The sequence below is a fragment of the Gouania willdenowi genome, chromosome 5, assembly GCF_900634775.1.
Source record: "Gouania willdenowi chromosome 5, fGouWil2.1, whole genome shotgun sequence".
NCBI lineage: Eukaryota > Metazoa > Chordata > Actinopteri > Blenniiformes > Gobiesocidae > Gouania > Gouania willdenowi.
This window is the reverse complement of record NC_041048.1, coordinates 38059815-38084584: the sequence shown is the minus strand read 5'-3', so window position 1 is coordinate 38084584 and position 24770 is coordinate 38059815. Positions and strand designations below refer to the sequence as shown.

Here is a 24770-nt window from a genome sequence, read left to right as displayed (position 1 = left end):
ATCACATTCACCATTTATAATGCCCATTATTTTCCAGTTTAAACTAATTGTTCTAATATTGACACTGAACCCTATTTTTGCAACTTTTAACCAATTTTTTTAACCATTTCACCACCTTTTCCACCATTTTTGGTCACTTTTAACCCAATTTCTTTCTGAATAAAACAATGATTTCTATCTGTAAGATGACTATATTATGTCCCAAATAATAAAAACTTCCTGGATAACAGTGGATATTATTCAGATAAATAAATAAATGTGGTTATCACAGATTCTGCTGAAAAGGTTGAGAAGCACTGGTTTAGATGATGTCTTGTGTTTTTAACCAAACAGCAGCAGCAGCGGTAGTCTCTTATTTCTCTTATTTAGACGTGGGAACCAGGAAAAGGAAAGACATTGGATGCCATTAAATCAACTTTAAGCTCCTTCACAGAGTTCCCAGAGGGATACATTTGCTAAAGGCACGTGTCCTTGCTGCGAGGAACTCCCACACTTTGTTCATTTGTGTCAAGATCAAAGCCTCTCACCATCCATTAGGTGGCTTTGAGTCCAGCTAATCCTGCCAAGCCCCCCCCCCCCCAACCGCCCCCTTTGACTGCACATTCCAGCGCTTCATGTTTAGTAAAGAATACACATTTGTGCTCAGTCAAAGCTAAACAAACTGGCTTTTAAACCCCAGTGCACAGATTGAGATGAAGCAGTGTCTGAATGTATCACCGCACCGCGCCGCACCGCACCATGCTTCACCAGCAGACACATATTAAAGCTCCAAGACACCCAGGGGACGTTGTTAAAATAGTGCTGCAGGTTAGCTAAGACTAGCGGTGAACTATTCCCATGTGGTGATCATCAAACTGACACCTAAGGGATTGATAGCAGCCTTTAGCCGTCTCCTAATAGTCACACATTGGACAGATCTGTCTCTGAGGACGAGTCCCAGGTGCAACGGCAATGGTTCACGGTTCCCAGTCACGGCTGGTTGTCAATAACAGTCGGAGGATATGAGAGGTGGGCCAGTTGCTCTTTGTCGGTGTAATGGGTGAATGGGAGAAGAGGGAAGGGAGGTGAAGAACTGACAAAGCAGCTAATAACCACTTTGCTCATGAAAAGATGCTTTTTATATCTCTCATTGCTCATTTGATAAGAGTTTAGCTGCTAGTTTAGCCTCGATTAGCCTGTTTCTGGGGCTGCATTGTAAATGTCACACTAACATACTATACACTACACACTCAATGAATATATACTGTCTACGATATACCAGAGTTAGGGTCAATTATGATTATAATTGTGTAATTGATTATTATTACATTCATGGCAAAAGTATAATTGTAATTTTTAAAATCTATTGCTGTGGTATTCATAATGAAATTGTAAAGAAGTTTAGATAATTGACTTTGTAATTGTAATTGTCGTGAAAATTCTATAAAAATTGTTAATTATAATTTAATGCAAAAGTTATATGTACAGTTCTACACATATGTAGTTACATTTATTAAAACATGTTTCATAACAAGCTTTACCATTAAAAAAAATGAATTTGAGGTGTTTAGTGACACAAAATAGGTTCAGAATCCCACGCCAAAAATATTAAAACATACATTTGCATTGATTAGGAAGCCTATAGAAAACCAATAGATAGGAAAGAAATGAGATGATACATATTTGTCTTTTGTGTATTTTAAAGCTGATTTAGGACCTGAGATGCTAACAGAAAAGTTCACTTTTATTAGGTTATTTATTTTAGGTTCAGTAATATTAATTCATTGTAATTTATTTTCTAGAACAGGATAAAAGAAAATATTGTAATTCAGTTATAATTGGGAAAAAAATGATGGTAACTGTGATCGCAATTCATTTGTATTTGAACATGAGTAATTAAAAAAGTAATTTTAATTGAAAAATGTAATTGACCCCAACCCTGCTATATACTGTATGAGCAGGATGATGATCGTTCCCACTGAAATATACTTCCAAAGTCCCAAGATGCATTTGGAACCTACGACAAAAACCTTGTTTACACTGAGGCTAAATATCTCTGATGATTCTCCACCTTTGAAAGTTCTGAAAACATTTGAAGTGAGAAAGTGACCAAGTCAGGAGCCGGACTTCGGGGGGGCTGGGAGGGCGTGGCCCGGATAGGAGGTAGGACTTAAGGGAGCCGGGCCTTTACCATGGCTCAGGGGAGCTGGAGAAGGCGGACCCTCCATGACTTGTGCCCAGAGTAAAGGCAGTCACCCATCAAGCAGATTTATACAGGGGTTATATCGACCCGATTTGTATGACGTATGCATACTAAATTATGTGCATGCTCGGTGCAAAACAACCCGAGGACTGCTGAGGCGATGGTGCACGGGAGTGGACAGAGCGCTCTCAGTCTGGATCCAGTAAAAAGTGACCATAAAAAGCTGTAAATGGACTGATATGCAGATGTTGGACAGTGAGGTGGAGACTTAATGTAAAGATGGAAACTAATCCATTGAAACTGATCAGAATACGCAGAAATACACGGCAGTACAGCAGCCGTCCTACCTGCCCGTTCATAACAGTTACAGTATAAGCAAGAGACTTGATGCTTTTAGGTTTTTTTCCGTATATACATTAAGTTTTTTCTATCAGATATGTATAAATACCTGGCCATTGAATATCGGGCCCGGAGAGCACATCAGATGACCACTTGTCATCAGGAATGCTGCAATCGTTCACCTGTACTTAAAGTGAGTTTCCTTAAATAAACGGCCACGTCTTCAGGTGACAAGTTTTCTACATACTTCCAACTATTTACAAGCCTTAACAGCGATTCATTCATTGCCATTTTTCAAGCGTCACATATGTAAAAAACATGGTTTCTGCAGAGAGTATGCGCGCTGACGTCAGTCACGTGTCCCGCTCATTCTCCAAGTTAAAACTTATTAAAACCCAGTTGAGGAGCACAGTGGGACAGGAGAGACTGAGTGGACTTAACATGTTGTCCATAGAGAATGAGAGAGCAAAGAAAATGAACATACAGAGCATCGTGGGCGAGTTCACGTATGCCCTTCAAATAGTGGTGAGTAGGTCTGTACTTCATATTAAATAGTGTTTGTGAACATGTGGGCTGCTGTGCCAGTTTTACTAAACTTTATAGCTGCTGTTACAGGCTCTGAGTTGAAATGGTTAAAGTGAGTGTTAAAATAAAGCGGTTGCTATCCGTGGTGCTGAGATGCTTTGAATGTGTGTTAGTGACCATCCAAATGTTTTTGTTGTTCTCTGGTTTTGTTGTACTCCATGTCCGTTTGATGGACTTCAAAATGACAGTCGCTCTCTGTCGTACAAAGGTGGTAATGTGTATGTTGTAAATGATGTTATCATGAGCTTTATTATTTTTGGTTTAAAGGGCCCGGTCATTTGCCCCGCCCCCGGCCCGGCTCGGCTGTGATTTGTTCCGCTACTGGACCAAGTAGAATATCGACATGTGCTCATTTGATCATAAAACTCACGTATACACATTTCATTCAGACATTCCGGAGACCCTCCATTGTGCTACTGACAAAACTTCCGGTTAACTTCGAAACAAGAGCCCTATTTACAAAAGAGTTTTAAAAGAAATAACTAATGGGAGACTGTAGTGTATGTGCATATAAAATCTCAGTACGATGTGAACTCAGAACGTGACACCGGTCCAAGGAGGATTTTACTTTTCGCTCACAATGCATCATGGGACGGTTGAGTATGACTAGTGCGTCCACCGTAATAAATGTCCCCATATAGTATACATCCAGGTGTTTCTCACATACTCATTTTAACGTCAGACTTAGCATGAGTAGTATGTTAGTATGACATTTACAACACAGCCCGTGTTTACCCTTTTTCCCACATATTTCCGTTATGTTTCAGTTTTGTTTCATCATCTTTCCCTATATATATTACTTTACTGGCTATTAAACATCTCAAAATGATACCAAACATACTAAATAGGGTTAATAGAGTCTACAGTTTATACGCTCAAAATTCTTTTTGATAATGGGAGGTTTACGCTGAGATTACGAGATTAGGTTGTAGAACCTTAAAATATTAGCCACACTGCTAACCCTCAGCTACCAGTTTGACTGGAATAATACAATGGAAATGTGTGATATGGTCCCTAAACCTTATTTATGAAACTTTTAATTACCGCTAACCGGTGAATCATCCTCATGTTTTTCACAAAACAAAAATATCAGGTCACACACAGACAGTTTTACACAGTTAAAACATTTAAAACTGCTTGGGGTCAAATAGATCCCAGAGGAACACCAATGCTACACAATGTGTTGCTCATTGAAATAATGTCATATCAGGATCATTTTATGCTCAATCAGCTGTACCCATTAAATAAGGAGTAGTCATGAAATAAGAATTAAAGAAAATAAAGTCAACTATTATTTTTTTAATAATAAGCCATGAATGGGATCAAATTGACCCCAATGCTAATAGGTGAGTAAATGGAAAATAATGACAAATAACTAGGAGACGCAAATAAAACCAGTCTATGACCCATTTTGCGTTGGGAAACACAAAGCGGAGACACCCCAAAATGGCAAAGTCTAAACTTGTGATGTTGACGTTTCCGACTAAAGGTTCTGTAGATCTACAGAGTGTAACTAAGCACCTTCTGTCCTCCTTCATCTCCTCAAATCCTGATCACCTCTCACCACCCTCCACTGCCTCTAATGACAAACATCTATTTAATTCGGCTTCGAAATGCAATTATTTTAGATTGAGAAGGATGAGGGCGTGACAGCGAGTGGATCTGGAGAGAAAGAGATGGAGAAATACCGTAGTGCAGAGGTGGGCAACCTCCACACAGCGGGGGCTATGAAAATGTGTGTTTGATCAAAGGACCACATTATCAGCATTCATGTCAGCATTTAGAATCTGAGCATTAACACAAGAAATAACAGCGTTTTTATAGTCATTTTGTGTGCTTTTTTGTGTATTTTTGTTGTCCTTTTGTGTATTTTTTTTTTTGATATGTTTTTTTGGAGTCATTATGTATTTATGTTTTCATTTAGCTTTTTTTTTGAGTAATTTTTGTGTACAGTATTCCTGTTTTGCTTGTTTGTTAGAACTGTCGATCATTTTTTTGTGTTTTTCATGTCTTTTTGTCTATTTTTGTTTTAAATTTCTGTAATGTTGTATTGTATGTGTTATTTTGTGTATTTTTGTTGTTGGTTTGTGCTCTTTGGGATAATTTTGTGTATTACTGCTCTTGTTTTGTTCGTTTTTGGAATAGTTTTCTGTGTTTTTGGAGTATTTTCTGTGTTTTTCTTGTCTTCTATTGTATTTTCCTGCAATGCTGTACATTTTTTGGTTTTCTTGCTCATGTTTTGTGTATTTTTCAGTCATTTTGTACGTTTACTTTTGGGCCACATAAAATTAGGCCGAGGGCCATGGCTGCCAGTTGCGTGTGTGCGTGCATGTCCATTTATGCCTCCCTGGCTTCAAGTGCAGGTTATTTTCCAACACGTTTTATCGAAGGGCAACATTATCAACATTCATGTCAGCATTTAGAATAATGAGCAATTTGAGTGTTACCACAGGAAACAAAAGAGTTTTCATAGTAATTTTGTTTGTTTTTTGTGTATATTTGTTGTCCTTTTGTATATTTTTCCTGTTAAATATATGTATTTTGGAGTCACATTGTGTATTTGTGTAGTCATTTTCTGTAATTGTGTATATTATGAGTCATTTTGTGTTTTTTTGTTGTTGTTTTGTGATGTTTGCAATAATTTTGTGTATTACTGTTGTCATTTTGTTCATTTTGGTCGTAGTTTTTGGAGACTGTATTTTCCTGCAATGTTGTTTTTTATGTATTCTTGCTCATGTTTTGTGTATTTTTCTTTTATTTTGTATGTTTACTTTGGGGGCCACATACACTTAGACCGAGGGCCGCGTGCGTGCGTGCGTGCGTGCGTGTGTGTGTGTGTGCGTGTAGCCCATTGTCTGCCAAGTGCTGGTTTTTTTCCAACATATTTGATGCCATTACAGTCGATTGCTTGTCGTTCTGTGTGTGGCTCCATTATGGCGTTCTTTCTCCAGCCTCTGCCTCAATGACGAGCATGACAGAGATGATGTTGATGAAGATAATGACGATGATGTTGACGATGATGACAGTCACTGCCTGTAAAGTAATAGCTACACAATGTGGCTGCTTTGCTTTTACAATGTTGCATCCATCAGTGGGAATAAAGCACTCTCCTGGAGCGCTGAGTCAGCAGTGTGTGTGTGTGTGTGTGTGTGTGTGTGTGTGTGTGTGTGTGTGTGTGTGTGTGTGTGTGTGTGTGTGTGTGTGTGTGTGTGTGTGTGTGTGTGTGTGTGTGTGTGTGTGTGTGTGTGTGTGTGTGTGTGTGTGTGTGTGTGTGTGTGTGTGTGCAGACACACACGTGGGTTTTCATGTCTCCTTGTTGTGTGTGTGTTGTCTGCAGCTCTGACACCATGCAGAGAGACCAGCAGCAGCAGTTCACATTGGAGTAGACACACACTGTAATGATGCGTGTGTGTGTGTGTGTGTGTGTGTGTGTGTGTGTGTGTGTGTGTGTGTGTGTGTGTGTGTGTGTGTGTGTGTGTGTGTGTGTGTGTGTGTGTGTGTGTGTGTGTGTGTGTGTGTGTGTGTGAATAAAGCTGCTGTTTGTCTTCACTCTTCCTTTTTTGAATGATTATACTGACATAAACGTATGTGAATTCACATGCTCAAAAAAATGGAAATGACGGTACACATTAGATATTGGCGACTAAAGTGGCCCATCCATCCGATTAAGTTTAGCTCTCAAAGTAAGTGCAGTAAATAAATCCAAAAAAACACAAAATGATTCCAAAAGAGCATAAAATTACAATAGATACACACAAAAAAGTACACTACAGAAAAATACACAAAATTACAGCAAAAACATGTAAAATTAATCCAAAAACTTATTGATAGGCACCAAACATTCACAAAATCACTCCAAAAACACACGAAACTAGAGAAAAATGCACACAAAAACAATAAAAAATGATTTAAAAAGCTCCAATAACACACAAAACTACAATAGATGACACCAAAAACTCCTTAACATTACAGAAAAATAAACAAAATAAGAACAAAAATGCACAAAATAACAATACAAATGCACAAAATGATTTAAAAGCTCCAGTAACACACAAAACTACAATAGAATACACCAAAAACTCCTTAAAATTACAGAAAAATAAACAAAAAAAAACCACAAAATGACTCCAACAACACACACAACTACAACAAAAACACACAAAAAAGTACAATATAGCAATAATAATGCACAAAATGACATTATTAAAATCCAGTGTCACACAGAACTACTGTAGAATACATCAAAAACCTTCTTTAAACCTTTACACAAACTGACTGCAAAAACACAGGAAACAACACTAAAATCCACCAAATAAACAGTGTGCAAAAAACACACAAAATTACAGTAAAAACAAACAAAATGACTCCAAAAACACAAAAATTACAAAAAAGTAACACACATAACTACATTAAAAATGCACAAAATGACTCCTAGAATGCAAACATATCAATAAAAATGCACAAATTGACTTATAAAACTCCAGTAACACACAAAACAACAATAAAACACACAGATATACAGTACCTCCTAGAAACATGTTACAGAAAAATACACAAAATACCTCCAAAAACATTCATAGCAAGAAACAGACTAAACCCCTCTTTGTTCTTTAGTGTATTCATGTTCAGATTGGTCATTATTCTAAAGCAGACATAGGCAAATGGCGGCCCAGGGGCCAGATTTGGCCCTCCGTCTAATTTTATGTGGCCCCCAAAGTAAATGTACAAAATGACAGAAAAGTACACAAAACAAGAGAAAGAATTACAACATTGCAAGAAAATACAGGAAAAGACCAGAGTAGAACACAGAATATACTTCACAAATAAACAAAACGACAACAGTAATACACAAAATTACTCAGAAAAATATACAAAATTACAACAAAAGTACACCATAAAACTGAAAAAAACACAAAAAATGACTCTGCAAACCCACAATACTAACAACCAAGCAAAACAACAACAGAAATACACAAAAGTTACTCCAGAAAATACACAATATGACTCCAGAAAACATATATTTTACAGGAAAAATACACAAAATGCCTCACAACTAGTAAGACAACAACAAACATGCACAGAATGAGAGAAAAACACACAAAATTACTATAAAAACTTTAGTTTTTTCCTGTATTAAAGCTCAGATCACTCATTATACTAAATGCTGACATGAATGTTGATCATGTGACCCTCCGATCAAACAAACACATTTTTGTGGCCCTGCTGTGATAAAAGTTGCCTACCTCTGATCTAAAGGCTGACATGTATGTTGATCATGTGACCCTTAGATCAGATACACCACATTTTCTGCAAAAGTTGTTAAGTAGAGTAGAACTGGTTTTGAAACATTGCATTTGAACCAATCATCAGACCGTGTGCAGCTCCCATCATAACAGCAGGACCTCCCAGTCCACCCAGTACTAACGCACAGGGACCATTACACAGTCTGTTACATGTTCTCTGAGGGTTTATTACTCAGCTTTACAAATCCATTTCCATACTCCACATTAAGGCTTTTCCTTTTTTTTTTATTCTTCGGGGGTAGACAGAGTCAAATTATTTGGCCCCCAAATGTCCTCACTCATGAGATATTTACATCCTGAAAATAAACCTCCCGCAGCGCGACAACATTTAATCGGCTGCTACCTACAGTGCATTAACATTAAGGTTGAGTCACCCCATTAAATGCGTTTATCCTCCAGGGTAAAGTACTTTATTACCAGAATAGCTGCACAGGCCAGACTGTGTGATATTTAGAAGCTAACAGCATGTAGCCGACCACACACACACAACACCAATGATATGGATCATAAAGATATTAAAGACAAATGTTGTATTCTGATGTGACTTGAGAGAGAAAACAAAAAAAAGAACGTTTTTTTCCCCAAATGTTAAAATATTAAACATTGACTAGCCAGATGAATGGTGAAAGGTTAGCGTCAGGAAAATGTAAGTTATACTCACCTTAGGATTACTTCTGAATGCACTTTAATTTTTACACTTCTGTGTTAAACTTGAGGCTCAGGGGCCAAATCCGGCCATTTAGAGCATCAAATTTGTCCCAAAGAATACAAAAAAATTGATAAAGCATGAATTATTGTGTAAATGACCAAATAATTCAGTTGTAGATATCTCACATTCAAAACATGAATAAAAGTCCACAATAGATGTTTTCACATGCTTATATCACATGAATGCAGTTATTTGTTTATTTATTTTATCACAAATTATGGAAAGAATTCTCAATTTTTCAAAACATCTGGCAATTTCTTGCAAATAACGCCACAAAATTCTCCTAAATTACACAAAAAATGTTCAGCTGAAACAAATCATAACAATGTTAAATGTAGTAGATTGTGAGTTGTGTTATTATATAAGTTTAATCTACCTGCTGTGTCTTATGAACAGAATAGGCTTTGTAGAACAGGATTTGTCCATTTATATTTGATAATTTAGGCTTAGATGACAGAATTAAATTAAAGGGAAAGTCTTTATGTATTTTATGTGTTTTATGAAGCATGCTTTTAATTTAAAACAGCCTGCACTAACTTTAATTATAGTCTATAGAGCCTGTGATTTTTTTTTTTGTTAAAAATGTGTCAGTCAGTTTACCATTATCACGTCCTTACACACTATTAAACCTCGTGAAATGCTTAATACATTTAATGGAGTTAAATATAGGTATTCATTTTATATTTATACACAGCAGAAAGGTGTTGAAATAAGCTTTACGCTGAGATTTGACCTGCAGCTGTTTGCTACACTTGCTAAAGCTAACATTGGACTACTGGTTTTACAGCGTAAAATATGGTAGAAATGTGTGATGTTTTTACTCAACATGTTAGTATGGATTTAGTCGGACGTAGAGTAGGGTGATTCAGATTCAGACAACGTTATTTATCCCCGAGGGGCAAATCAGTTTCAGATACATCCCAGACCAAGAAACATGAAAGACAATCACATACTGTATCACATGGGGGGACAGGTACGGGAGTACTGGGGAGCAGCCACAGTAGAACAACACTCTGTTTTTTAGATGAGAAATATGAAACAATGGGTTGGAAGAGGAGGTAAAAAAAAAAAGGCCAAAACCAAACTCGGCCCTTGCAGAGAGGGGCGGAGTTTGGGTTCATGAAAAAACTCTTCAGCAACGTTGGCACAGGGAATGGGATGGGTAGTTCACATGTCGGCCACAGGATGGCGCTGCCCTTACGGCTCGCTTTCTGCTGCCTCTGCGGGGAGGGGGCCAGAGGAGACAGTGAAAAAACAGGTTGTGTATGTAAATATGGGAGTGAAGTATTCAGTGTTGTTTGAGATAAGCCTGTTTACTAAGACTGCTATAGTCTCTAATAGTTCTCCAGCCAATGACTTGGGACGGCGTTGACGTAGAGATGACCTCGAGAGTTTGTTAGCCGAGCGAGATCGCAGGTGTTCATGGAAAGTAAGGGAAAGATCAGAGCGTTGAATCAACATCCATCCATGAAGACTGTTAACAAAAATGAGGGGCCCCTCTGAGAGGGGGCCATATGAGGTAAGAGAAGATGTTTTCAGACAGGCAAGCCACAACATGACTGCCAGCCCTATTGTTCCTGGTCATTCAATCGATAATTCAATAATGTGGCCGTTTCCTTGAGATGAACTCTCCACTCCTCTTAAAGTTCACCACAGTGGAATCCATCAGTGAGTTCTGAGAGTTCGGCCCCTTCCATCGATTACAAGCGACTTTAAATATTGCTGCCAACGTAATTTAAATTTTGCGATAAATCAGGAAAATGCCAGATCCAATCAGCAGAAGACCCGTTATCATAATTCCAATCTGGTGGTGGACGTCTTCCACGTCCTCAGGACTTACGGACTCCCCCAAAGCCTGTACTCCCAGTTGAGAAATTTGACCAATGGAGGGTCTCCAGTCACGATTTGCCCGGGACGGTCCCAGTCTTCAGAATTATGTCCTGTTTCAATTTCCCCCAAATCATTGATTTCTCCCAGTTTTTCACAAGTTCAGTCCTGTTTGTCTCAATTATTAAGAAATGAACATCAGACAGAAAAGACCCTGAAAGCATCAGCGCATTTCGCTGAAAAACGTGATCACTGTGGACTGTGAGCTGTCAATCACAACCGTTGCCATAGTAGCACTTACAATGTAAGCCAATTAAAAATCTGAAAAGTCTTCCATGCATTTGCAACTTGATTTGAATTTTAAAAATCTGGTCATGCTATCATTGAAACATGTTCACATCAAAAAGTAAATTCTGTCATATTACGTCAGACAAATTGCTGTGAATATGTGATATTTTCCTAAAACATGCATGCAAGGGTTTTCTGCTTGATTTTGTTTAAAAACAATAAATCAAATTAATAGTAATAACAATGCAGTAGTCCCTCATTTATCGCGGGGGTTACGTTCTAAAAAATAACCCGCAATAGGCGAAATCTGCGAAGTAGTCAGCTTTATTTTTTACTGTTGTTATACATGTTTTAAGGCTGTAAAACCCCTCACCACACACTTTATACACTTTTCTCAGACAGGAATTAACATTTTCTCACATTTCTTAAACATTTTCAAAGTTCAAACTTTTGTAGATTTGAAAACATAAACCTGTTATCAAACATACAGCACTTCAGAGTCACACTGCTAGCGATCAGACACACGGAGCAGTGTACACGGCTGCACGCACACGGAGCAGTATGAGCGCGTGCCGGCATGCGCATGGAGCAGCACATGCACCCAGCATAACAGCCTGGTTTATGCTTGACGGGCGCGGGATGTCGTGAGGTGCGCGCGCCAAAAATGAGGTCACCGCGCACCCCACGCTTGGAGCACTCGGGCAGATTGCCACAACAGTGTGGTTGTCACAAAATCTCACGACACACCTGGACTTCCCTCACGGAACACCAGTGTTCCGCGGCACACTGTTTGAGAAACACTGGTTTAAAGCATACAAGCATACATACTCATTATTTTCACCTGTAGCACACTTTGGCACTTTCACTACATCTGGAAAACTGAAAGAAAGAAAGAAAGAAAGAGAGAAATAGAGAGAGAGTCTGCCCTCTTTCCTCTTTCATCATGAATCATTCCATACTGTGCTACAGAGCTGGTCCAGTTATTGCCAGGCGGCCAAACATCAGGAGAGTAAAACACACGGCGGTGGTCACCACGGCTTTAAATACACGTCCCAGTTTGGATCCCAAACAATAGCTTCTCCACATGCTCTTAATTCATGTGTTTAAACTCTCAACATGTGGTTTAGGGCTGACTCGGAGAAACTCATGGCTCTGGAGCAGCTTGCACAATAAATCATGTAACTTTTTTCTTTTTAATTCCTACTTTTGTTCTAGGATGTGGTGCTTTAGCAATACTCCACTCAGCTTGGTTCCAGTATTGCTCTTAAGTGCTGATTAAGTAGCTACAGGAAGAGATTTCTACCTAACAGAGACAGTGTAAGGTCAATGCTCTCAATTTTAACAAGAATCAGAATTGTTTTGACCAATTGCAGCACAGAAACTCAACACAAACTAAGAGTTTTCTAACTATGTGGATTGTCAAAACCACTTTTTTAGCAGCTTGTTTAACCTGAGTTTAGCTAAGTTCTGCTAACACCCACTAAAGTAGAGATTGGCAACTTTTATCACAGTGAGGGCCACAAAAATGTGATTGTCCAAACAATCAAATAATCAATCCAAACATGAGCAGAGAATACAACCAACATTTCTGTGCATTTGTTTTTGTTTTGTTATGATTGTGTGAGTTATTTAGTGTATTTTAGAGTCATTTTGTGTGCTTTTGTTATAATTTTATGTATTTTTTTGTCATCTAGTGTAGTATTCGGACTTTATATGTGATTTTCGGAGCCATTGTGTCTGTTTTCCTAATTGTTCTGTGTATTTTTCTATCACTGTGTGTATTTTGTTGACATTCTGTGTATTTGTGTTTCCGCTTTGTGTATTTTTTGGAACACACACACACACACAAAATGAAAATGTTATACGGCATTACTATATTCCTTTGATTGAGTAAAAAGTTTGTTTTATTGCTGTTATTTGAAAGACACAAACCATACACTATTGAAGGTTGATGCATTTCATGGTGAAAACAGATTCATATAATAAGTGAAAATGTGTTGAAATGAATATCCTGCACTTATGCATAGTTTATTGAACATTTATGGCAATGTGAGTTATTCATAATTTATCAAAGACAGTAGTAGTGCTGACGGGTGTGATAACAGCTTTGCAAGGCCTTGCTGTTCTCACTAAATAGAATAAGGTGATGGAGACCAAATGGAATAATGGAATTTCTGAAACGTATTAATTTCTAACTAATACCATGTAGACAATGGTCTTTATTTTTAATCTTTTAAAGGAAGTATATTGGACTGAATTATTTCTCACCTCTCGTTACAAATAAAGAAACCTTGAACCTTGAACAGTTAAAAAATTTAATGCAGTGAACAGGTGACGTTTCAGAGTTGAACCATATTTTTAATGTCTTTCCCTGTTTAAATGGCTTTTTTCACTAATCTTACTCAACGCCCCATGATGCATTGCGAGCGTAATGTAAAATGGTCCTGGGACCAGTTTCAAGCTAAAAATCAAACATCACCTTTACTAAACAAAAGCCTCACTTCTTGTCTTCCGTTAGTTTTTTTTAACTATTTTGTAAATAGGGCTCTTGTTTTTAAGTTAACCAGAAGTTTTGTCAGTTGCACAATGGCAGGTCTCCAAAAATCTCCAAAATGTCAGCATGAAATGTGTTTACGTGAGTTTTATGGATCAAATGAGCACATGTTGATATTCTACTTGGTCACTTTCTCACTTAAATTGTTTTCAGAACTTTCAAAGGTGGAGAATCAACAGAGACATTTAGCCTCAGTGTGATTCAGGATTTTAATGTTGTACGTTCGAAATGCATCTTGGGAAACTTGGAAGAATGCTTCAGTGGGAACACTCATCATCCTAATCATACTTATAGTATATAGTAGACCAGTGGTTTCCAAATGGTGTGCCATGAGGCAAGTCCGGTTGTGCCATGGAATTTATATAATATTATTGCAATATACAACTACACAAAAATAATATATATATATATATATATTTTTTTTTTTTTTTTTTTTTTTAATTTAGTGCTTTGTATGCACTCGTTTCATAAAACTGAGACAAACTATACCTACATTTTTTTTATATATATATTTTGTTAATAAATATTTCATGAGTAATATAGTTGTCTTTGTCACATTTTATTTGGCATTAGTAAATAATTATACACATTTACAGATACTGTACATGATATGAGTGATAACACGTGTTATAAAGGCTGTTTTGCACAATATATTTTGACTTGTCCTTTGGTATACCTTGGGCACAAAAAGTTTGGGAACCACTGTAGTAGACAGTATACTCATTGAATTTATAGTGTATAGTACAGAGCGTGCTATTTCAAACACAGCCTAAGCGTGTCTTAACTGCTCCAGAAGCCACGCCCATAATCAAGGCATTGTTTTTAAATTTCCCCCTAGTGGCAGGTCAGCAAAAACCTGGGGTTTAGTTAGCCTTTAAGTGTCTGATGGTTTTAAAGTAAGATAGTAGACTCATCAGATAGAGTAATGTGTGGATGTGTTAATGCACTCAGTTTAGGATTCTGCAGGTAAAATCCATGTGATTCCAGCACTTGTTGTATCAGAGACTGATTTATACGTGTTTTGAAGGATGTTTTGTTGTATTCTATCATGTTAAGCCTTCTGACCATTCGTCTTTGATTTCTCTTGTCAACACAGTATTTTGGCCCCGAGAACTGCAGCTATCCTTGTGTTTTTGTCTTTCTCTCTCTGTGCAAACTGCTGCTAGCTAGGTGTATTTTCTCACTCTCTGACCATTCCTTGTAAACCCTAGAGATTTCTGTTTTTTTTTTTTTTTTGTGTGAAAATCCCGGTGGATCAGGAGTTTGGTGACGCATCCAGAGTAGCCTGTCAGGCTGAACAACAATGACACGTTAAAGGGATTGTAATTCACACATTTTTCCCATTTTAATGGCCATGTCTCCATGTTTGGATAGACTGAGCTCCTGCCAAATGTTTGCTTCTACGTTAACAAGCACTTAGATATGTATATTTCTCTCTCTCTCTCTCTCTCTCCAGTCTGTGTGCATCCATCCACTATCTGTTAGTTACCAATAAAGCCTCTTTAGCCACTGGCCATAGACAGCACTCACCTCAAGGGGCTCATTACCTCCAAAAGGTGATGCTCTATGTTGTCATTCAGTCACTTTAGTACAACAGTTATTTAAATAAACATACAGCCCTTCATAATAAGGCTTTTACTTCCAGAGGTAATCAGACAACTCATTATAAAGTAATGAGACATCTCTGTCCGCTGGTGGTTTAGAGGGAACACACTTCAGTGCAGAGGGAGGTGTGACTCATGCACACACACACACACACACACACACACTCCCTTGCTCCTGTAGTCCCACTCCAATTATGGCGGTAGCATCTCACCCAGGAAGAGCCCACTTACCCAGCATTGACCGTTGACTTTATGAATAATTGATTGTTTGTGCTAGTGTTGTTTTGCAAATACATGTTTGCTCTTTGATTAATAGTTCTCTAGACAAACTCATTTGTTTTGTTTGATTAGACTCTTAAATCTTAAACATGTTATTTATTCACTGGAAATGTTCTCTGGTTATTACTCATGACGGGAAACGAGAGGATGGGCCATATACGGACACGTCGGACACGTCTGTTTGCAATCAGTTCACAATTGTGTGCGTATTTATCTCAATTGTGTGTTTTTATTTTTCAACCTTTATTTAACCAGAAAATTCTCATTGAGATTAAGGGTGCATTCACACCGAGGGATCCTAGAGCAGTTAAAACGCTCTAGGGTTCTTTTTGCTGTAAAAGTCCAACTTGTTTGGTTGGTGTGAACACGCAAACAAGTCTAGAGCATATCAAACAGGAAAATTCTAGAGCGATTGTTTCTGTTAGTCTCGGACCGTTTCCAATCAAAGTCTAGAGCTGAACACAACCACTCTTGGAGCAAATCAAACATAGCAAGTATCTGCAATGATGTACAGTGCACGGTATTGTGGGTGGTTGGTAAGAGCCGGCGATGGCGCAAAACAGGACTTTAAAACCACCAAAAGCACATCAACTTGTTGCTGCTCCATTGTTGAATGTGAAAGAACAAACGAAGAAGAAATACGTTTCTGTGCGCTCTCTAAGCTCTCACTTTGACCCATAGATGAGAGCATCTTCTTCAGGTTTCTGTTTCTCTGTCTAGAGAAGCTCATGGAACTATACTAGACGCTGTTGGGTGCGGATCAGAAGTTGCGATCTGTAGCCAAAACCACGGTGATGAAATTATCTCCTGTCCTCTGTCATTCAGACCAAATCCGGGACTAAACCAGTGTGAAAGAACCCTAAGAATCTTTTTTTCAAGTAATTCATTGTTTATATATGAATAAACTGAACTTGCTCTACAAAATGACACTAGCTGTGGTACATTATGTACTCATGACTTGTTAAGACTTGACTTGGACTTCACTGTCTTGACTCAGGACTTCAATTCAATTCAACTTTACTTGTATAGCGCAAATTATAACAAAGTCATCTCAATGCGCTAATCAAAATATGAAATTCATAATAAGGAAGAAAAAAACCAACAAGATCCACATGAACAAGCATTTAGCGATAGTGGGAAGAAACAACTCCTTTTTAACAGGTAGAACTCTCCGTTAGAACCAGGTTCAGAGGTGGCAGCCATCTGCGTGGACTGGTTGGGGTTAGTGGGCAGAAGGACCAACAGAACAGGATAGAGAGATAGAACATCAGAGTGTCTCAGACTAGTTGAGCTGTGAACCACAATTCAGTGGTTTAGTGACTTGAGACTTACTTGACACTTGAGAAGCAGTGACTTGTTTCCACCTCTGAAGATAATAAGGAAGACTAGCAGTAACTTAAAAAAATAGAACATGTTCAGGTTTAAACATGAAACCCTTTCTTTTCATTACATTTTATAAAAATACATCTTATATATATCACATACCAGATCTGCAACACTTAAAAACATTTGTTTCAGTGAAAATAAACATTTAAACATAGTGCATTTATTACTAAAACTTTATCAGCAGTATTGAACATTAATAAGTACTAACAACATTTCTCATATTTATTAATCTTTGTGAGTTTGGATCATGTAAAGTAATTCAGATTTAATGTTGAGCTCATTGGTGACATTGGGGAGCTCCTGAGGGCACCTCACATGCTCCATGTGGGCTAGCTGGTGCCCGTGGGCACCATGTTGGTAACCCCCGAGATAAAGTATGTTGGAAATTAGGGTTGAATAATGTCAACAAAAGGCTGAAAATCCTGTGGTGCACAACGTTCCAATTCGGGAAACTGCAAAAGAGAGATCAGAGTTTGTGTGAGAATGAAAGGCTGTTGAAGTTCTGACTGTGACCCAGTTTGTACAGTTTATGTAGTTTTATTGCTGCAAAAGTCTAAAAACTTCTAGCAAAGGTTGTGGGGAAATGCACAGCAATGCAATGTGCTCTCAGCGGGCAGGGAGTTTCATATAGTGTGTGTGTGTGTGCGTGTGTGTGTGTGTGTGTGTGTGTGTGTGTGTGTGTGTGTGTGTGTTCCCAGAGAACACTGCAGGCCAAGTGAAGAAGGAAAGAAACACAGTACAGCTCCACACCATATGCCAAATAAGAGGCTGCCTGCCAATTTGTTGGGGATACTGGCAAGTGCTAGCAAGGCTGAATTCTTGACAGAGGGAGATGAATTATTGAAAATGTGCAAAGCAAGGTTCTGTGGGGTTCGTGGGGCGGCGCTATTCAGGGAGAAGTGGAAAGAAAACATAAAATAATGCAAAACAATCACTTTAAATATGTTTTTAACTGAAATATTTTAAGTTTGACTAACATCTTAATAGATTTATGAGTAAAAAACAAGCGTAGTAAACACTTGTGTGTTTGGAAGAGAAGTGAAGACAAAGACATTAAGTTCACAGAACATTTATGTTCACATTTTTATAATTTAATGAATGTTGCATTTGAAGCGGCCTAATATAAATGCAACTGTAACAGAATGCTATTGGACACCTAGCACCAGTAAGAGTAACTGGTTTGATCACCTTTCCTACCATTGTATCCTGAGGAACTGCTCTATACCACGTAGGTCTTGTTTTTAATCAAACAAACTAAATAGCTATTAGAAAATATGTTTCATCAATCAGAAAAAAAAATGTCTTGTCTTCCCAGTTTATTCTTTCACAAAGTGGGTCAAAGTTCTGTGCGTTTATTTATTGGTGCACTTCACAAACACACAATGAAACTACGGGTTTCCAGGAAGTGTATTATTAAAAGTGTATTATTATTTGATCCCTAGTACTGTATACGTATAATCATCTGAACGGAGCATAGAGCACGATGTATAAATCAGGCTTCATAGTGACACCATGGCGGTTAGTATTCAGCCAAGCCACCGCGGGAACACGCATCAAATGTTGTAGATAGAGGATGGACGCCCAACTGAACCCTGACGGGACCCGACCGCACCGGACGGGTCAGGTTCAGACAGATATTTAGAACTGGTGGTCGGGTTCGGTTTAGTAGTGTCGTTTGCGCGCAGACTGAAGTAGTGATAGACCGATGCATTGGCCGACCGATATTATCGGACGATTTTTGCGTTTTTTTACGTGCATCGGCCGATGTGGGCTGCTGTGTTTGCAGATCTGCATTATTTACAGAGAGCAGAAATATTTTTTTTGTTCTACATCACCTGTTTTTAATATTTGTTCATTATTTTTTACTTATTGTCGTTCTACTGCACCTTTTGTTAAATTCAATACATTTTCCTTTTGAAAAAATTGAGACTCGTACCATTTGTTTTCATCATTGTGTAATTTTCATGATGTAAAGAGTGAGCAAAAGTAGCATCAGCTCCAAATATCGGCTCAAAAAAATCGGCAGTCCGTTTCGGTCATCGGATAAGGCCAATGGAAAAAGAATCGGTATCGGCATCTGCCCTAAAAAAGCCAGATCGGTCGAGTCTGAAGTGTGTGCAGTCGCAGCCATGATGTAGCCTGAAGAACACACAGTGAGAGCTGTGATCCACGGTGGATGTAGAATGGAGCAGAGAACTTTTTCTGCACAATAACATGGATTATCTTATCTTTGATAAATGGATTATGTAAATACTGTAGATCCCATGGTTCTATTGCTTGTCTCTTGTTTGTGTTTCACTTTCGCTTGTTGCCCGTGTGCTGATCTGATGTTGACATTAACAGTTGTTTGTTAATCAAATCAGTGTTTACCACTAAAACAAACATAAATATGTCATTTCTTTGAGAAAAAAAACGAGGTTTTCACTGTTGGGTCCGACTCAGACGAGAAAATGCGTCCTGATCCACACTCCAACTGTGACACGGTTACTCATTTACGTTCGTTTCAAAGCAATAGGTAGAAATATGTGTTGACTCATTCTCTTTTGTTTAGAGTTTAGAGTTTAGAGTTTCTCAAATCCTGCCTTATGCTCCTTTAAAGATGTAAATTATTGTTTTAAACAGAAATGGAATGGGCTAAAAGTGACAAAATATGGTGGAAAATATGGTGAAATTGGATTTTAAAGTTACAAATTAAACGGACAGAAAAAGTGGTAAAAAAGGGTTTGAAGTGTCAATATTGGATCAATTAGTTTAAACTGGCAAATAATGGACATGACAAATCATGAATGTGGTTAAATTGGCAAAAGTAGGCATGAAATATGGTGAAAAGAGGTTAAAAGAGACAACAATTGGTCAACATATGTGACATTAGGTGGGAAAAGTGGTGCAAATGATTTATAAGTGCAAACAATGTCTTGAAAGTGGAAAAAAAATGTGCAGAAAATGCATTGAATTGTGATAAGTGGCAGAAATAAAAGTAATGTAGCAAAAATGCATTAAAAAGAACAACAAAATGGCAAGAAAAAGTGATGAAAATATGCCAAGGTTGATGTAGTTGCAGGAAAAGGGTAAAGGGGCTCAAATTGTTAAAAAATAATATTTTGACCCCAAGGTTGAGAACCCCTGCACTAGAGGATGTAGGAAAGACAGGAAACCAAGGAAAAACACCAAAGCCAAGGCCTCAGAGAACACTGGTCATCTACATCAGATTGTGTGTGTTTGTGCACGTGCGTAATATCTCGATTCCCCTTTGTCTCACTGAATGAACGACACAGATATCAACAAGCATTTGAGGATAATGCTGAATCCCGTGGCTCGAGGCAATGATAAGAGCGAGTGGAGAAAACAAAGTGCACTGTGGGTAAACGCTGCTGCTTGGATAATAGATGGAGACACATGTGAGCCTCTGTGCAGCTGTGACAGCACTTTTTCTCCAATAGCGTTTGTTTGTTTTGTTTATGTCAGTCTACGTGTTACATGTGACTTTCTATTAATCTTGCAAAATTGTTTTGTTGTGTTGAATCTTCTTCAGGTGACTTTAGTGTTGCAACGGCACGTTTACTGAAAGCTGTTATGCTAATTAGAGCAGAGTTTGAGATTCTTCACGGGGGGGGGGGGGGGGGGGGGGGGGGGGGCAATAGAAAAAACTTGAGATTCGCACCAACCACTATGTGTAACATACAATATACAATAATGCAAAAATGATTCCCGTAGTAACATAATTGATCATTTTGACGACAAATATTGTTCAATGTAAATTAATGATAAAATCAGGCCAGTGGTTACTCTCTGCTTTATTTTTGCTACAGTACCATATGTCAGTGGTTTTCAAACTTTTTTGGGCTCAAGTACCCCCTTTCTCTTATTTCTAAATCCAAAACCCCACATTTTAAAGAATCTCATTTTGTAAAGAAGTGGAAAAGAATCAGTATTTAGTTCAGTGGTTTCCAACCTATTTTTGGATCATGACCTCATTTTGAAATCTTAAATTTCTGGCGACCTCAAATAATTTTTTTTTTCTTCTACATATAGTTTTTGATTATGTTTAAGCTCAGATTTTCTTTCTTTCTTTTTTTTTTTTTTTAAACTTAATTTTAGTTGAACTACATTTATATTTTACAAAGTGAAAGTATGGAAATACAGTTGTTTATGATTGTGGATTGTTTTATTTTTTAAAAAAGAAGAATTAAAATATGTAATCGTAAATCATAAATTTCAGGCGACCCCATTTAAACTCCAGGTGACCCCACATGGGATCCTGACCCCAAGGTTGAAAAGCACTGATTTAGTGCCTCTTGAATAGATTTATTTTTATAGTTTGTATCAATTCTGGTCATCTCACGCCTGGGGTGGGACCAAGACTCCCACTTTATGTGTTAATTTTCCTCTCGCTCTCTCAAGTACCCCCTGTAGTGCCATTGCGTACCCCTAGGATTACACGTACCTCCATCTGCGAGGCGCAGTGTCACTTCACCATTGACATTGTGAAGAAGAATTGCTCAGAAGAAGAACCAACCTAAAGTCTCAAAAGTTTGGGACCATTTCACTTAAAGCTCACACTACGACAAATACGTTACACATTAATTCATGTATATATATATATATATATATATATGTATATATATTGTACAGTCTATGTTTTTTGGAATTTAAAATATTTGTATATTGTGTAGATTATATGAAGAATAGTATTTTTTTGAATGAATTTGGGAAAACTGTAATGAAAACATTTGACCACTGGGGTTCTAATCATCATCCTATCTTTCTCCCTCCTTCTCCTCCCTCCCTCACAGATACCACCCTGTCCAGTGAACGTGGTGAGTACCGCTGCTTTTCTTGATCTTGAACCATCTGCTAGTGGCTGCTCTGCACTGATGTGGAAGCAGCCCTATACTCAGACACTAGACTCTGTGGGGGGGGGGCACCAAGCCACAAACATTATTTGCATCACTAGGGTGTTATTTTCCTCTCCATCACATCCACTGCTGCCAGAAATGAAGAGAGAAACATCAACCAAAGGCAATTAGGAAAGCAGCAGCCAGGGGCCCATGTGGCCACTCAGAGGAAGAAGTTTTGCTGATCTTCGCTGCGTGTGTTTGCCAGAGCCTACTTAGTCAATTTACCCCGTTTTGACTCCCTTACCCCATGAATAGCAACAAACAAGGATTTAGTCGCGTTACAGTAAAGCAGCTGTGTCACTGTTACACGTGGTTGGATTTCTCCTTCACTGATGCACCAGGGAAAAGGAGCAAAAATATGGCAAGAAAAAGTGATGAAAATAGGTTAAATATGGCAAGTTTGGTGAAGCTGCAGAAAAAGGGTAAAAACTTTACTTACATTTCTCTCATTTTGGGAATTTGTGGAAATTCTGTGGAAGAGTTTGATGAAAATTTGCCAAATTTTGAGTTTTTTCAACAATTTGAGGTTAAAAATAACTGCTGTTGTGTGATATAAGAACTGGAAAACTTTGCTCTGCGAATATTGTGGATTTTAATTCAACTTCTGTGTTTGGAGGGGCTGAGATATCTACAACTGAATTTGTAGCGATTTCCAAAATTTTAAATGTTTTTTCTATCATTTTTACTTTTGCAAGCTGGCTGAATTTGATGCTCTAAATGGCCAGATTTGGCCCCCGGGCCTTGAGTTTGATACAGTTTGACTTTAGACTGTTGCTCAGTTATTAACAGGTTCTTCTGCTTTGGAATAACTCCTCAATCTTCTACCTGAATTACTGGCTTTGAATGTTATTCATTCTGCGTGTGCATGCATGCAGTTCTTGTTTTTTTTGACTGAAGGAAAAGAAATGTTTGGTCTAATAATTGTTTTAGAAGCAGGAACAATGGACGAGCGTTTTTTAAGCTCATTTTTACAAGAGCCAAACTGTGATCTCTTGCTTTGTATTCACATCTCTGAATAATGCATCACAAGATGCTGAATTATTTGAGTTTTTGTTGTAAAAATAAGACATTGAGTAAAGGTAAAAAAGTGCTTTTTTTGTCAAGTTTTTTGGGAATAATCAATGTAATGTTGTACTGATGATCATAGTGTTGTTGCTTTTCTAGATTGAAAAAAAAGGAGCGGTCACTGGTCAATACTTCCGATTTATTCATTTATAAACCATTGATATCAAATGTAAGGATGCTTTGATTAAACAATTTTGATGAACGAACAACATGTCGATCAGAGCTGGTTGATTAATGCACAATCAATGCTAGTAAAGAGTGAAATGTTTGTGCTGAATCAGGACTCATAAATCTGAAAGTACAAAAAAACACAAAGTCAAGGAAATCTAGCCAAGACGAGGCAAATTGATTTGTATAGAGCATTTCATGCACAAGGCAATTCACTGTGCTTTACATAATTAAAAAGATGCAAACAGAAAACATTTAACAGTTTAAAATCAATAAGAACATTCAAATCAGCAGCAAAACATTAAATCAACAATTATATGACTAAAACTCCCTCTCAGTCATACAGTATAGAAAAAGAAAAGCCTTTAACTTGGATTTAAAAATGTTCCCATGTGATGCAGTTTGTTCCACTTCTTTGCAGCATAACAACTAAAAGCAGCATCACCATGTTTACTGTGAGCTCTGGGCTCCACTATCTGTCCTGTGTCCATAGATCTCAGAGACCTACTGGGTTCATACCTGACTAACATCTCACTGATGTATTGTGGACCAAACCCATTCACACATTTATAACCAGCAGCAGAACTTTAAAGTCTATTCTGAGGCTGACTGGGAGCCAGTGTAAGACTTTAAAACTGGATTCATGACCTCTGACCTCTTTGTTCTGAACCAGCTGTAGATGTTTGATGAAGACCATTACAATAGTCCAGTCTGCTGGAGATAAAAGCATGGACCAGTTTCTCCTGATCTTTCTGAGTCATTAACTGTCTGAGTTTGCAACAATTACCCTGTTAATTAAATAAAAGATGATGAGGATTTTTGTACCAACTGTCTCCTAATCCCTAAGGAAATGTAATTTAATTTAATTTTAATTCGATATTTGTCTTTATTTTTTAATGTGTCAAGACACAAGGAAAATGCATCCAAAAATCAGAACTTTAATGTAATAGTTGTCTTATTTAAATTCATAATAAATAGATGAAATAAGTTGAATTCCTCCTGTGTTCTGTATACATCTGACGAGGCTCTCTGTGCACCTGGAGGACCATGTAGACGTTGGTTCCCAGGGTTGAGCACATAATGGGAAAGTTATGGGAGGGTTATGGGAGCAGCACCTGTTGAGAATGATCTGGATTGTTTGCATACATAACGTCAAGTGTATGTTTTGTGTTCATTCATAGAGTGAAGAATGAGGGTGGATGTTGAAGACATTTGTTTTACTACTTAGACGACATCCCACCTGCTGGGAGTACAACCAGCACGCAACTGCTTCATCCATCCATCCATCCATCCATCCATCCATCCATCAAACACTGATTTCTATCAATCCCTAAAGGAAAACAATCAGTATTATTGCTTCCGTTGTTTCTTCTTTTACATTCCATCATTGGTTTTACATCTGGGAACGATTCTTTACGCCCTTTAAAAGCCTCCAGATGAGCTGATAAAGCCTGCGCTCAAAATATTTGCATGAGTCCAAAATGATCTGCATCTCATGCCTGAAGTAAAAGTAAATATCTTTCCTGTTAAAGATGGAAGAGGTTTGATTTATTAAGTTTATTTAAAGCTAAACGTTATTTTAA

The 24770-nt window shown here is 37.8% G+C and overlaps 1 protein-coding gene across 2 annotated transcripts in view; it reads left to right on the top strand.

The window, feature by feature from the left end:
* The window catches only part of cdh4 (cadherin 4, type 1, R-cadherin (retinal)), a 383532-nt gene that overhangs the window by 132265 nt on the left and 226497 nt on the right, over window positions 1-24770 (top strand). For both annotated transcript variants that reach the window (XM_028447500.1, XM_028447499.1), the window contains exon 3: window positions 21850-21873. In XM_028447500.1, the coding sequence (XP_028303301.1) occupies window positions 21850-21873 (24 nt within the window). The remainder of the gene's footprint in view (window positions 1-21849; window positions 21874-24770) is intronic.